Here is a 16,323-nt window from a genome sequence, read left to right as displayed (position 1 = left end):
CAAACCAACGCGGAAGAAACAAAGGCGGAAACGCAAGCTTTTCACATCTGGAAAACACAAAAATAAACATGGCCCAGTTCTTCCTGTTGCATGAGAACATTCCCAATATTGCAACAGAAAACAAGCTTATTGCTTTGCTTATAATAAACACATATTGATGAACTACAGATTATTAACAACTGAGTGAAGTGTGAGTACGCCTGTTAAAAATGTCAAACAAATAACAAACAGAATAGCAGCACACAGTTCTTTCTCACCTCCCAGGCTTTCCTCTGGTTTGTTTCAATGTTTTGTTTGTGAACAGCCTTTGTACATTGTGAAAGATATCCCCGGACTACTGAATCTTTACAATGTGTCTTCTTTAGGACTTGTAAGTTAAGTTCATTCTTGACCTCGAAAGAAGCAATTTTTTTTGAGAAAACAGTCCCGACCAGCTTCCATTCGCTTGTCTTTACAAGGAGCTTTCAACCACATCACACAGCTTTTAACAGTGGATGAAGTCTGCTCTGTGGAGGAGTCCTAAAAGTCTAATGGGGGGAAATCATAAGAGCCGCTGAGCTCGCAACGGATACATCTCCATGACAACTGAAGAAATCGAAACACCATGTGATCCCGTTGAGGGCTTCAGGAAAAAAAACATGAACTCGGGACGTTTTTTCTCATCAACGAGGCCGTGAACCAAGGTTCAATGCATAGGACGAAGTGTCATTTGTTACTTCTTCACCTTTTGACTTTTACTTATCCTCAAATACATTATTGGAACAGTCCTTGAAGTTTATTGTGTTTTTTTGTTGCCTGTTGTTAAGAAACCGTAAGTACGTTTTTGGACACTGCTGCAGTAGATCAAGCAGTTCAGAAGGTTATGTTGTACTCTCTATTGATCCTCCTGCTGTATTTATTTCATACCACAAAACAACAATTCATGCATAATTCTGAACAGAGAACTACCTTAAAACACAACGGTGTAGAGTAGAAGAAGAGTCCTGCTGTATAAGGAGAATAATTAAAACCACACCGTCTTCCAGATATCACTACTTCATAATACTTCTGTCATACTTCCAACACGTATGAGACGACCTTGGCTTTAATCAAAATCCTCAAAATGAACGACTTTTCAGAGATGATTCGCGGCCGCGTTCTCCTACCTGAAATATCGGAGGAGTGAAATGTCACTCTTCCTGTGATTGTTCTGGGTGAAATGTCAACATTCGCTGAGTGATCTGGGCCGATCCCCTCTCATCTGTACGCCAAGTGCACCTTCTTTATGAATCCAGAGGCCGTCAAAAGGCCAAAACACTCACTCACTGCCTAGCGACAGTTGGCGCGGCACTTTGTTACGGTTTAACTACACACACAGAAACTCCCCGGCGCATCCGGAGACTCATAACTTGTGCTCCCGCAACACTTTGCTTTTGCTGCCCGGCCTCCGAGACCTGTTTGAATAGCTACAACTCTGCTTTCGTGACAAGTCCGCAGACGGAGACGCAGGTGCTGGTTCCCGTTTTTTTTATCTGGCTTCCGAACAACCTTGGCTTGCCAACGGTGCCACATAAAAGCGTTGAGGGAGCCATCACTCTCCCGGCGGTTTGATGGATGGGAAGATAGATGGGCTGACAGATGACTACATAGGTAGAGCCGATAAGATCAGTGTCATTTTTATACGCCAGGGAGATGAGGGGGAGAGATAGAGGGAGAAGTTGGGAGCAGGGCTTCATCATAAATATTACTAATTCATTTCCCTGGAGAGCGAGGCTACAACAGAGAGAGGGAGAGAGAGCGTGAATGGGAGGAGGCGGAGACGGGGAAAGAGGGGGTGTGCGCACGTCTTCCCACGCGTGGGTCTATTTCGGTGTCGTTTTTTTTTTTTTTTTTCCTGAGAGAGAGAAAGGTGCAATAAAGTTGTCAGGAGAGCGAGACAAAGGGGAGACGCAAAGAGGGAGTGGGTGAGACGGCAACACAGAGGGAACGAAGGAGACAAACGTACAAGAAAGGGAGCGGGGGAGTCAATGAAACGGAGGAAGTCAGGAGGGATAATCAGGGTATTATGTCCTTTAGTGAGAATGAGATGCAAAAAGAGTACAGACAACAAAGAGGGATGAGTGGGTGAGCTAGAAGAGTACTCACAGAATGACTTCACCTTGTGTGATTTCTGTATCTGTTGCGCGAGCTTCTTCTGGAAGACGCCTTTGCATTTATTTTTATTTTTTTTAAAGATGCACTCACGCATTCGGGTCACACACACACACACACACACACACACACACACACACACACACACATGCACGCACACTAGCACGATCGGTCCGAGTCGAGGGGACAAGGAGGCGACAGACTTTGTCGTCTTCTGTCAGGCCCAGAGACACACATTATTCACACACACACACACATACACACACACACACACATACACACACACACACGCGCGCGCACACACACACACACACACACACACACACACACACACACACACACACACACACACACACACACATTCCTCTTGACTCCCACTCTCTCAGTGTGTGCTCTTCACACACCCGGTACCCTCGTGTCCCTTATCGCACCCTCTCCCATCTGTTCCTGTTTTAAAACGCCCTTCGTGCACAATCATTTTTAGTCAGTGTGGCAGAAAGAGTCTGTGCTGAGAATTCCCATTTGTCAAACCGTCCCCTCCCACATATCCCGCCATAAACCACTGTGGCTATTGATAATGGTTGGTGCCATCTGCCAAGCCATAACATCCCGTTCCCGGGGTTAATGTCGGGCCATCAAAGTCTCTTCAAATACTGTTCTTCAGTCACGAATAAGGGGTTATACAATATTAATGCTTAGAGTAATGGTAATGGAGCGTTAAGTTGCCTTTTTCTGTGTTTTCATAGTTCTTTCTATTCAACATTGGCACACTTAGACAAAGCAGAGAATAGAAGTGGAATAAAATTGTCACCAGTCGTCATTCCCTCTTGCATCCTATTTAGCAGTCGCATCACATTCAATAACATCTAATGCTTATCGAAAATAACTTGTGTCCTCCTCAATAAGGCATCGATAATGAATTTAGTTAAATGGTGTGACTAATGTGCATTTGCAGATGAGTAATGGGCTTATTGGAGTATAGGGGACTCGCGCTCGGGCCAACGCAGCCCAACGCGTCCCAACTCGAACCGCCCACGCCCCCGTGTCGTCCCGTCCAATGATTGCCACCCACGTCCCTGCATTGTTTGGGCTGGCACGATGAAGACGTCGACTCTTTAGAATGCATGAAAGCAGAGTCCCGGGGGGCAAGCTCACCGATGCGTGAAGGATGGAGGAGGGAGACAACAGAGCGGAGGGATGGGGATGAGGTGGGGTGGGGTGGGGGAGAAGAAAGGAGAGGAGCAAAGCTAATGGCTTCGTGGCGACAGTGATAATCAGGCCAGCTGAAAATCACTTCATCTCGCGCGGAGCTGATAGGGATGCTGGGAGACGGAGTGAGGCAGGTTTTTCCGGCGGTGCGCTGACGCGTCTGTTTACATAATGCACGAACATGTACGCTCCACATGAAAGGGAGTGGAGTTACAGAGTGTGATTTATTATTACAAATGCGGCCGAGTATGTATGTGTAAAGACGTCCTCGGAGACACACTAACACATGCGGTCTTCACATACTGTACATATGCAAGATCTATACATGCAGGCAATCCCGAGGGTAGTGTGTGTGGGGGTACTGTAGCGCTGAGGTATTGAAAGCCCTCCCTGAGTTGGCTCCCTCACGTCACACCGCACAATTAGGCCTCCCATGGCAGTGCCTTTTTTTTTTTGCCCTGGGGTCATCGGTGGCACAGTGCAGAGCTCTGCTGGGATAGATTCCACTGCCTGGGTATGAATGCCGCTGCAGCCCACCAGCTCTGTTGTATTGTGTGTGTGTCCACTGCTGTTGAAGTAGCAAGGTCCGCCAACTTTCTTTCTTTTTTTTTTTTTGTCCTCTCCCCTCCCGAACTTCTGCACACGTGCACAAGCAAGCAAACGAGGGTTTGAGCTGACATTCGAGCCGTGTCAAATTGGCGGCTCCTGAGAGAAATCCGCGGGCAGCGCTCCCGATGGGCTTTTCTCCCACAATCCCGTGCAGCCTAGAGAGAGCCTGTGGGGAGGGATTCATCGCCCGCATACAACACAAGGTTTCCAATAGACCTACACGCAGGCAATCCAGCTTTACGGAAACCCAAAAGGGTCTTAAATTCTCCACACAATTTTCCATACTCGCAACTTCACCTGCCACAACAGAGGGAAAAACAGGGAAATTTAAAACTTCATTAAACAACCCCCCCCCCCCCCCACCCCGAAATAGGGCCATTTCTGCCCCTGTCTCTTCTTCTCTTCCCACTGTAAAAGCTCGGGCTACTGTGGAAATTAGGTGAATCCATCAATCACACTTCCTGCGGCAATGCCCGGGCCCTTTTTTTCACAGAGAACCCACAGGAAAAGGCAGGGAGACGGAGCGCAAAGAGACCGTCTTGACAAATTTATTTATTTTATTTTTCTGGAGCTACTTTCTCATCTGACCTGGCAGTGTGCCCCCTCACGCAGAATAATAGCGGCTAAAGCCATTCTCTTTCTGCCGAGCCATCAGTGAGCCATGGCGAGCCGGGGAAGAGGAAGTGATTTCCATGTTAATGGGAAACCTTCCCAGCAGCGTCGGAAACCTCTCCCTGCTCTCCCTCCCTCCCTCCCCACCCTCTTCCTCGCTCCCCGTCTGTTCCCCGCATATCTGCCTTTACCTGCTGTCGTCCCCGAGCACTCAATCCTTCTCCTGTTGTCTCACGACGTTACCTTTCACCTCTCAGCCTCTGTTTACTTCTCCTTTCTTCCCCTTCCCTCTCTCGCTCTCTTTCTCTCTTGTGCGCTCTCTAGTTTTCTCTCTGTCTAGCTTGATGAATGGAGTCGCTGGACTGTGAGCGGCACGTCCTCAGCGGGGTGTTGCGGGCCGCTGCTAGCTGTCTCACAATGGTGTGTGTGTGTTTGGGTGTTTTTTTATTTTTTAGGAGGGGGTGAGTTTTCTTTCACTTTAGTCTGCCTATACGCAAGTGCAAATCCTGTTTCACACGCGAGCCTATCAAATTGGATCCTTGGTAAGAAGTTGGACAGAAAAGAACACTCTCTGAGAGTCTCTTAAAATCCCTCATCCCCTGCCACCGAGGAACTACACCGATGTCCACTCAGCCGAACATGTACAATCTCCACCTAGCCGTCTGAGGATCCATGAGCAGTGAACTGGACATGCTCCCTGAGGTCATTGCCAACCTCCTCCTGCCCGCTCCGCACTCTTGACCCTCTCCGGGGCTCAGTACAGCTGGAAACGGGCCAGTACGTCACCCCCCCCCGAGATATGCTGAGTAGGTCCATCCACTACAGGTCTCTGTTGGAACGAGTGTCGCTCCCAACGTTCACGGCATCCTTAGAAATCATAAATACACCGCAACATATTGGGTAAACAGATGATCATCCTGTGAGCCAAACTGGTATAAAGTAAACTTTTGGGAGGATTCAGAGAGACAGACGTGATGCCAACATGGCCCCCACTGGGACTCGTGGGAAGCTGTGGCTTCCAGCTGTGTAAATAAGTTACAAATAAGCACAAGTGGCTTGCTGTAAACGAGCAACTTTCGCGTTCTGGAACGAGAGCTTGTGAGAGGAAGGACAGGTGAGGGCGAGGAAAGAGAGGATATAGTAGGCCTGTCCTGAATGTAACCTCATATAGTCGCTCGGAGGAGGAAACCGACTGTTATCACGGCTCCAAACTGTTCATTGTCGCGCCGACTTGAAGAGAAATAGGAAACATCCGCAGTCTGGCTTCATATGAAAATATCCGTCTGTGTTTTTTCTTTGTAAGTAGTGTTTTTCTCTCCCCTGATATTGTCGAGAGCCGTGCACCTGCACCGCCATTGTTTTTCCAGAGCTGTGTGGAGGCTCCCGTGTGGTTTAGCACATTGTAACTGCTGCACTTGCAATTACGGTTTCATTTCTCACCAGGCTTGTTTTTTTTATGCCACGGCGCATGAATGCAGAGCACGCCACTTTGCATAAAAGTGCGCTAAAGCGGCAGAGAGGGGAAGGCTAGTTTCCAAACGTAATCGGTTTCACATAAACCACCTCAAATCTATTTATCTATATCATTGCAAAAAACCTCACAATCTGTGCATATATTTTCATGGTGTTATCAACATCTGCCACCATGATCTGGTGTTAGTTTGAGACGTATGAAATGACGATAATTGCAATAAAAACGACTTGGGTAATGCAACAACCACTTATCTTCTCGTTCTATTTGACTAATATGAAAGCCTATCACTCTAACCACAATGCATTGCAGCTACAATGTCATCAAGATCAGATTAATGCTATCTCAATCATGCTTCTAAACTCATACATTTTATTCTCTGTACAGATCTTCTCTCCTTCTTCTCTGTCACGTTATAGATCTGGCCCCGTATTCAGTCCTAACTGAAGTTACTGAACAAGCAGTAAAAGTGTAGGGCGGTGTAGGACAGGAGGCGTAGGGCAACAGTGTAATTGCTGAGTGCCTAATATTACAAAATGCCCACGAGACGTAGCTCGAATAAAGGCACTGTAAAACAGAGACACAGCTTGTACTGTGCTGTCTATACGTTTATTGTTTAAGCCACTAAAGATAGATGTCTATTGCAGTGTTTTTGGTTGACAGCACTTTTTTATTTAAGCTATTTATTCATTTTTGGGTCATGTTTTTGCTTTCGCGGTGGTGCAGTGGTCCGAACCGTCGCCTCACAGAAAGAGCATTCTGGGTCGGAACCTTCCGGCCTGTCTGGGGTGAGTTTGCACGATCTCTCCGTGTCGGTTTCCTCCCAAAGTGCAAAGACATGCAGGTTAGGTTCATTGTGACTGTACAGCCCTGTAACACACCTGTCCAATGTGAGCTGTGATTGGCTGCAGAGCCCAACAACCCTACACAGGATAAGCAGGTGTAGATCATGGAGATGGAGCTATAACTTCGATAGCTTAGTATCGAAGTTACTAATCCTTCACATAAAAAATGTCCCACATTTTGAATTTTTCCACTGTATAATATGTCAAACTGCAACTGTCAGGAAAAGTACACGTCATCATCATCAGTTTGATGGTGCAGCTCAGAGAGTCTTACCTTGCAGAGAATGCTGGATCCTGGTAATGTCACAAGCTCACACAAAGAATTGATCTTGTCAGGCTTCAGAGAGGCGACGGTTCGTTCTAAACAACAATGGCAGCTCCTTAACAGGTTAGGGTAGATGCTGCAATAGCATAAGATCTGTCAGAAGAGAGTATGCCTTCATTGAAAGAAGAGCAAAGAACGCCATTTAAGGCTCTTCTCAGTCTCCAATGAAGACTTCTCAGTGTAACAAACCATCTGGCGCGTCATATAAGTGTCGTCCTCAGAGACTAGACTAGTTCTTCTTGCTGAAGAAAGTGTAGGGAGCTTCATTAGTAACTCTCAAGTCCTATTAAGTATGTTATTATTCCTAGATTAATTCCTAGGAGGTAGTCTGAGAGAGAAAAAGTCAGTTTGAACAGGAACCGCACCAGAACCAAAATGCAACAAAGTATCATTTTATTCCCTCTGTCCGGACCACACTACAGTACAAGTGTGAAAGCACACTGAGACGCTTGATAAATACGGGCCCTGATTGCGTTACCCGAACCCTCCAGCATCAAATAATGTATTCAATCCGTGTGAATCACTTCACACAAACAAAGCCTGCAGGAATTGGTTCTGCTCCTCCAGCTTCTGCTTCTTTAAAATCTCATGAATTGATGCTTTTTGTCTCGAGAGGAAGCATTTCTCATGTCCAGTCTGCAGAATTGATGCTTTTTGTCTCAAGAGGAAGCATTTCTCATGTCCAGTCTGCAGCACGCCTTCAGGCTGGGACAACACCTTGTGTTAATTAAACCTGACCTCTGTATTTCTCCTGCTCTACAGCGGAACATTCTGGGGGGAAAATTGGGTTTTTGATTTCCTAAAGCAGTTTGACTAATTCCATCTGGCTCCAGTGCTCGTCTGTGGTTGGAAAGAGTAATAATGATCCCGGTGATAAGTTAAACAATTAGGTAATAGACAATAATTTCCAATGATTGTTATTCTCTAATTGAGTTTTACATCTTACAAGCCCAAAAAAAGGACAAGAAATGAAATGAAAGCAGGAAACTAATTAAAACGGAGGTGGCTAATACCAGAATACTTTTTTTTAATCTTTTTATTTTCTCCATCCCTCTGTTTCTCTTTCTCTCTGTTTTAATATTTCATCTAAAGTTCAGCACTTTCTGCTTCAATAGACAATAAAATCACTGCTGGAAACATTGCTCTCAGTCACATCTCTCTCTACTTTTTTCTCTTTCTCACTCGCAGTCCATTTTTTATTTTATTATTTTCTCCCCTAGAGCTCTCGCAGTTCATTTCTCTGTTTCCCTCTCACAATATCTCCTGCAGGTGGAAGGGAATGTCAGCGGCGAGTCCGACTGGTTCGAGCCGGCCTGCGAACTCCACTTCCCCTTCTTGTGGTCACATCAGTCAGTCACTCAGCCAACCAGCCAGCCACTTTGTCATTTTATCGTTTTGTCAGTCGGTGCAAAGCTTTTTAGCCACTTGATATCACAGAAAGGCCAGAGCCGGAGCAGACGTTCTCTTCATAACCTGCTGGATTTCATTCAAATTGAACATACGGTTGGTGAGCGTTGCACAAAGCTCCATTATATAAGTTATATTCTAGTGCAGGATTGACGTGGGGTTTAGCAGCGTTTGCACTCCAGCACCTGGGTGCGCCCACACCAGCCTGCAAGTACAGACATCCACCTACTAATGGACACACACACACACACACACACACACACACACACACACACACACACACACACACACACACACACACACTCACTCACTCACTCACTCACTCACTCACACACACTTCTACTCCACATGGCATTAGAACAGGGCTCAGTAATGGCTAATGGCCTGTCTCCCTGCACAAGTTAAACAGCAACATGCAGTGTTTTATTCCACTTGGCCCTGGAGCCTGTGAAGGAAAATATCCACGCTGTTTCATTATTAACCCCATTAGCACAGAGACAGAAGGCGTCGCTTTCACTTTCAAAGCATGCAGTCTAATTTAACCCTGGTGTGGCTTGGTAAGAATAAAAAGGAGAAATTCTGTCTATACAGCAAATCCCACCTCTCCACCCCCCCCACCCCATCGCCGACACTCGTGATGATGCCTAAATCACGCTCTCTCCTCCTTGATCCTCCCCTTCCGATGCCGGCCTTTTCTCCTAAGCCCTCTCGAGCCGAGAGCCTGTGTGATGGACTCCCCCCCCCCCCTCTAAACGGATGCAGATTTTATTCAGGCTATTTTCAAAACCACTGCATGCGCTTTAGCCAACTAGACATTTTTTTAATGACTCCCCCCTACCCCGACGCCTACCACCACCGCGAGAAACCCTTCAGATGAGACGCAGCGGAGTGACACGCTCTCATTTTTTCTAACCCCACCACCACCACCACCACCCCCCTCTCCTCTCATCTCCTCTCAGCGCTTTTATCGAGATTACACTTGTCTTCAAAAATAGTGGTTCCCTGCTGTGTTCTTTCTGTCCCTCTCGTGTTGCATCTTTCATTCCACATTTATCTGTCCTTTCTACAGTCGCCCCCTCTCCTTTTAGATCCCCCCCCCCCTTGTCCAAGCAGCAGTTTGTCAATTTAAGCTCTTTTTCTGCACTTTAAACCTGCATTAAACTGCACCCTGCCTAATTAACACGCACCACCTGTCATCTCACTTTGTTTCCAACTAATCCCTCGTGCCAGCGTGGCACTATTCAGCCCATCACAAAAATAAAATACCGATTGTTGAAATAATCGTCCCTTAGTTTGTTTTTGTTGTGAGGAGAGCGTCTTCTTGTCTGTGAGGTAGAAGCCAAATGCGACGCAGGGGGGAGGGGGGGGGGCTTTCGCTGTTCTATCCATGGCACAATTACGGCCTCCTCAGCGGGTGGGGGGGCACCTGCATTAGCGAAACACTAAGCATTAAAGCGGCGCGCCCATGATGTTTCCTCACAGCCCGCTCTAATGACTGTACCTGCACAAACAAAAGGACAGATTCCCGTCGCTCTCTATTTTCAGCCGACGTGTGATTGTATCAGGGAACCTGTGCTGCCTCTTTGAGGCTCCTTATGTGCAGAATGAGCTGGGAATCTCTCCACGCCACTCACCTTTTCACTCCCCCCCGCTCGCTCCCTCTTTTTCTCCCCTAAGCCCCCCTCCAGTCCATCACAGGTGGATATGATGTACGACTTGTGTTGCCAGCTGCTCTCCCGTGTGAGCAGAAAGCTGATAATGACTGAGTCTACCCTACTTTGCCTGCATCACTCCCTCCTTTTGTCATTTTCCTCCCTAAGCGCTGCCTGTGTGTGACAAGTGTGAGAGAGAGAGCCGACGTAGGCGTGCATCGCCACCGTTTTCACCGCACAATAGCACAGATCAATAGAATCCGCAGTCTTTGACTGGTAAATAACTTTCCTAATTGGCTGTCTAATTAGCAACATCCCGGCTTATGTTTTGAGTTGCCTTGGTCCCGGCTTTCTGGTGCTGCGTCAGGCAGTCCCAGATGGTAGGAATGATATTCACGCCACATAAACTGGCATTTAGTGTTGACTCATTGGCAAATTCTGCCCCCCCCCTTCCAGTGGGCAGACCCCCCCCCCCCCTGCAGGGCCACGTGTTCGTTGGCACACTTGTTGCGTGACGCATGCTTTCTCATATTTTATCATGTCATATGAAGTATTTTGGGCCCAATCATTTTCTTTCTAACACAACAAGTAAATAAAAGTGTGGTAAAGTGCACTCCCAGATTCTGGAACCTGGCTGCTGGGATTTTTGCTCCCATTCAGCCGCAAGAACATCAGGCAGGTGGGACACTGATGTTCTGATTCATCCTAAAGGTGTTGTATGGGGATGACGTCAGAGCTCCGGTTCTCCCACACCGAACCCAGACACCTGTTTCTTTATGGAACTGGTTCTGTGCATGGGGCCATTGAGTGCTGCAGAAATCAGTCCTCAAAAATGTGTTTTTGCACTTCCGTTTCCCTCAACTGAAAGTCAATGTTTTTTTCAAATGTGTTTTGGGTTAGATATTTGAAATAAGGTATGTGGTGAACACAAGCTTAAGAGATTTTGACCTTTTGTTCTACGATATAAAACATGTCAGCATGTATTTTGAATTTTGAAGCTTGTACGTGTTTTGAAAGAGACGGTTTCTATCAGGTGGCTAAATGAGACTAAACCTTTAAACCACCTTTAGCTTCTCGGTGGCGACGTGAAGTCACATGACCGCGGTGTAGTTCCTTTTCAGCCTGACAATAGCTTTTTACTTCTACTGATTGCATTCACACTTCAAAAATCATAAAGTGGTGTTAATTAAAGTGAAGTGAAGATTATCTTGTAACTTGTAAATACCGTAAGCTTATTTTCTGCGACATTCCAAAATGTCATGGAAAAATCCCATCGGCTTTTTGTCGAGAGGAACGAATGCAATGCTAACTTCCTGGTTGGCCTACAAAAATACATCATCCCTGCAACATAAACTGTTGGAACCAGACTGTCTATAATATCATTGTATAATGCAGCATTACAATTTCCTTTCATTAAAAACAGCCAAAAGTATGTCCACATATACAGTGTCACTTCACTAGAATGTTGGGAAATTGACAGTTTTGGTGACTTGAACATCGAGTAATGCATTTCTTTTTTATGAAAAGCAGCACTGCGGGAGTTTATTTTGAGTCCTGCTCGCGGACTACTTTTAAGTAACCTTAAAGCACTTGCTCCTCAATTTTCCTTTTCAAAAAAGTAGCTTTGAGTCTATAAGTTGTGGTAAGTGCACTGGAATTAGCCATTACATGCTGTACATTGCACTTCAAGCAGACGGAAACACTCAAGAACCCCTAGTATTACACCTTGAGTAAATTGCAGGAGTGGGAGAGGAGGAGGAAGCAGTTGTTCACCGGGAGGTAAATGAACTAAAGTGGGAAAAGAAAAAAAATAGATAGAAGAAGTGGGTAAAGAGCAGCCTGCAGAGCAGCATATGCTAATGATGCCAATTCATGGCCCTTTACAGCAGCACGGCCAGCGGTGAGCATAATGCTGCTGTCGCTCTCACTGCCTGTAATGTGTACAGAGGAAATGCTGCGGTGCCTGCTAGCAGATCACTACTTAAGCATATTTAACTATGAAAAAACACAAATCACATTGCGGTGTCAGTGGGGAATTTTGTGTCATTTGTGCTGTTATGCAATCTCAAAAAACATTGCAGCAGCAGCCAGAGCGAGAAACGCACTAATGAGCGAATAATACATTTGATTTGGGTTGTGTTTTTTTTTCGAAGGAGAGTATCTCCCCGACAGCAATTATTAGAAGCCGATCAGGTAAACATGGAGCTGGGAAAACAGCATTGTTATAAAGGGCAGCTTATTGAAGAATGGAGAAGCTATTAGATTCACTGCGGTTTCATCTTGATCAAGAGGGAATTTGTTCTAATCCAATCAAATCCATCCTGGCTGATTAGAGAGTTGTCCACACAAATATTCTGACTCTTATTGCTACAGCAACAACATGCTGATTCTCAATTTGATAAGTGTTTGTCAGCTGAGGAAACGACAGGCTCGATGATGTTTTCCCTCTGTCATGTCTATTGATCGTTATCCTGTAGTGTTCCATCTGTGGAAAAAAGAAAAGAAATACAACTTCTCCTGATCCTGTTCAGTATTGAGTACTTATCGCACAGATGGACGTCCTTATTGTGAGGGGGACACTTTGTCTCGGCAGTGTTGTTCAGTTTGTGCATGAAAAACAGAGTCCGTGTTCTGTTCAGACAGCAGAGTCAATAAGAGGAGGTGTTAAAAGAACGTGAGTCAAACACAACCCGTTACGTTGGCTGCTGTGGGGAGGCCTATCTGTTCCCTCAGACGTAGACGAGCCTAAAGGGAACAGGTTGGGGAGACGCCGCTTCCATCCCGTTTCCTACCTTGTTTAACCGAGACAGTGATCTGCCACAGAGAGCATTGAGGTCCCATCCTCTGTATTGGTTTCTGAGGGTTTTGGCATCCTAAGGACAGTTTACACTCTGTGTGTTTGTTCTTCTGATTCCAGACATCTTTGAGACAGCATTTAAAAAAAGATTAATACCAAGAAATGTACCGAAAATATTGAACAGAATAGAGCTAAGTTTTTCTAAAATCAATTTCTTAAAGCTTGGGTAGAAGAAGTAATGCTAGATTAAAAAAATCACCCAACCGGAAAACCAAGCCCAGTGCTAGGTTCCAAAAGTCGCTACGTCTAGTGACAGAGTTGCCAACTCTTTAAATTCGGGCTAAATGAAATGATTGAACGGTTTATTACAGTCCTGGGACATCCACAGAGCATTGTCAGCATTTGATTTATTGATTGGTGTTGGGATTTAAAAAGAATTAAAAAAAATATGACAAAACATGTTTCGAAAATGACCCGCCGTAGCTTTAACCAAAACATATCGGTACATGTGAAGTCTGTGATGGTCATACGTGTTTTTTGAAGGCTATGACAAATAACCATTTTTGTCGTTCAGGTTGGAGGACTTTGTTGGAGCGTGAAACTCCCTTTGTGTGCTTTACAAAAAAAATTTAAATGTATCGGGACTTTAAAAAATGACAACAATCAAACACCCTGGCTGATAGCTTTGCCGCCCTTGATCTCCCCATCTTCAAAGGGAAATAACCTCACAGTTTGATGTTGTCAAATTTACAGAACTCATCTGACTGCGCGTTGGCCCTGATAGCGTCTTGTCGACGACGCTGGCTATCTTTTATTCTGTCAACCCGGTGTGTTTGTGCGATGTTGTTCTCGCTCACACTTACGGGTCTATCTGATTCCCTCAGCTTTAGCGGAGCAGATAACGGCTCTGTTTGAATGAGCCTGTCTGTTCTGTGTGTGTGAGCCAAATAGTGATATCTTACCTTTTCCCTCACTCTGTTTCCTACCACACTCATTCTTGTCAGTGCAGCTGGTGGCCGGTGTGTGTGTGTGTGTGTTAGGGTGTAATAAAGTGGTAAGCGGATATATGAATTTATGTGTGCATGTGTGCTTTTTATGCAGTAATGCGAGTACACGGATGCACTCCGTATTTTCATCAGATAGGTGCATCGGCTGATCGGTAAGAGAAATGCACTGCGCGTGTGTAAACTGCAAAGCCAGCAGAAGGACTCTAATAATGTGCTGCTTTAATGGGCCCAGCTGTAAAAGTAAAACCAGCATGTTTAAAAATGATGGCAGCACACATGAAAGCCTGTTATCTTGATTAATTATTGTTTGCAGGAGGAAGGAACGGACGGTGTTTGCGATGAATAGTTAGCTCATGTCATCAACTTAAAATGAGAAAGCAGCTTTTATTACCTGTAATCTTAGTTTTTGTATCTCCTCTGTTCCTTCTGTTTGTTTTTTTTTTAAAACCCTAGCTTCTTATAATTTAGTAATTTTTTTACAACCATACTTTACTTGGCTTTTAATAAAGCCTCAATGCCAAACACATATTCTGCTTTCCTCTTCTTTTATCTCTCTCTCTCTCCTTCATCCTAAATTAAATGCCGCCTTATCTCAATGGAATATTGCAAACATTGGCTCAGCGCTAGGTGGAGAACAGCAATTTAAAAAACGGTTCAAAAGGCAACATTAACCGTTTAATGTTCAAATGAGGTGTATCAGCATTAATGCCTGCCATGTGTCCCTCCCAGGTATGTGGTCCTTCTCCGTGTCCGAGCTGGCCATCCCGGGGGCTGAGATAGGTCGCATCTCGGCGGCCGACGCCGACCTCGGTGAGAACGCCAAGCTGGAGTACACCATCCTGGAGGGGGAGACCGGGGAGACGTTCAACATCACCGGAGTGAACCAAGAGGCCGTCATCACGCTCAACAAGGTGAGATGACCGAGACGGAGGGGCGGACAGAGGGAGGGAGGGAGGAAGGGGTGAGTCAGCACGGGTAGAAAGGTGTTGGTTTGTTAAGGTGAAAGGAAGAGGGCCAGGAGAAGCAGAACAGATTGAGTCATAGCACGGCTAACAACACGTTGCCTAAGCCCATTAACCTGGAATTACCCGGATGCACACAAAGACACTGTGTAAGCCCGAAACCATTCCACCGGATTCATCTCTCCGACGCCTTTTTTCAGATGGGGATTTTTAAACAGGTGATCTATATTCATCTCACCTTTTTCTCCTTATTTGACTCCCGCCAGATGAGAGCGGTTTGATGGGTTTCTGACAAATGAATATCCTGCTTGATTCACTGTGAACCAGCCTCCTTTCAACATTTCCGTCTGTTTACAGCAAAACACAGTGAAACGTCCGTACTCGGTGGAAGTGTTTGCTGCGTGGCGGAGTCGGCCGTAATTTGCAGCGAGAATGTTTTGACCGGCGTCGAGGTGTTTTGACTGCCGCCGTTCAGCACAGGTTTTTTTTTCTTTCTTCCCGGAGTATTTTGCATGTACAAAAGGATCAATGAGGCGCTGCCTCTTCATCCTCAGTTCAGCTGGCTAACAGTTCCCTTTAGTGTAATTTAGGTGATTTCAATTTCAAACAGTCCCTGTCGTCTCCAATAATCCCATTCTTACGAGGATGTAGGTACACTGTGGGGGGGGGGGCTTATAACAATACATACGCGCCTGTCTCGTCTCAGGGGGGAAAGGATGGGGGGGGCCCTCTGCGCTCACATGTAACGTAGACTTAATGGAGAGGGTGGGCGCTGTGTGGGAGGCTCATCTGAGAGATGACGCTTTTCATTTCAAATGAGCCCTACAGACACTTGTAAGACAATGTAAATACACACATGTCTCCATCAACGCTGTCTGCTGCCTCTGTGCTCTGTTGGATGTCAGTTACATATCCTGGGCGATATGAGTCACATGCATTCGAATGCAAGAGTGGAGAGTGTGTTCATGCAAGCGTGAGGTGTCGACGACTGGGCTTAAGGCAAGAGGAAGGTTGGGTAAGCCAGAAAATGTTTTTTATAATATGGGAAATGTTAAATATTGCCACCCTTAAATATTAAATATTGGTAATTTTGTCCACAACTAATATGATGGAGGTTTGTAATAATAAAAGAGCTGATCTGAAAACGTCCATTGCAACGTCCCAGAGACCACTGTGGTGTTTTTCTGTTCCACGTTTTGTCCAACAAAACACCATTAAACAATGATAGGAAACAAATAAAATCCTTACATTTGAGACCTCTTTGCTCATGACTTAACTGATTAGGCTATTATCAAGG

The 16,323-nt window shown here is 45.6% G+C and overlaps 1 protein-coding gene across 2 annotated transcripts in view; it reads left to right on the top strand.

Moving 5' to 3' along the window:
• LOC137866253 (uncharacterized) overlaps positions 1-16,323 on the top strand; it is a 138,156-nt gene that overhangs the window by 88,801 nt on the left and 33,032 nt on the right. For both annotated transcript variants that reach the window (XM_068702038.1, XM_068702037.1), the window contains exon 6: positions 14,794-14,975. In XM_068702038.1, the coding sequence (XP_068558139.1) occupies positions 14,794-14,975 (182 nt within the window). The remainder of the gene's footprint in view (positions 1-14,793; positions 14,976-16,323) is intronic.

Source organism: Cebidichthys violaceus, unplaced genomic scaffold, assembly GCF_023349555.1.
Source record: "Cebidichthys violaceus isolate CVI_PGR_0920_01 unplaced genomic scaffold, fCebVio1.0.p SCAF_8, whole genome shotgun sequence".
Taxonomy (NCBI): Eukaryota; Metazoa; Chordata; class Actinopteri; order Perciformes; family Stichaeidae; genus Cebidichthys; species Cebidichthys violaceus.
Note: the sequence above shows the minus strand (reverse complement) of the source record. Positions and strands in the feature narration are given on the sequence as shown.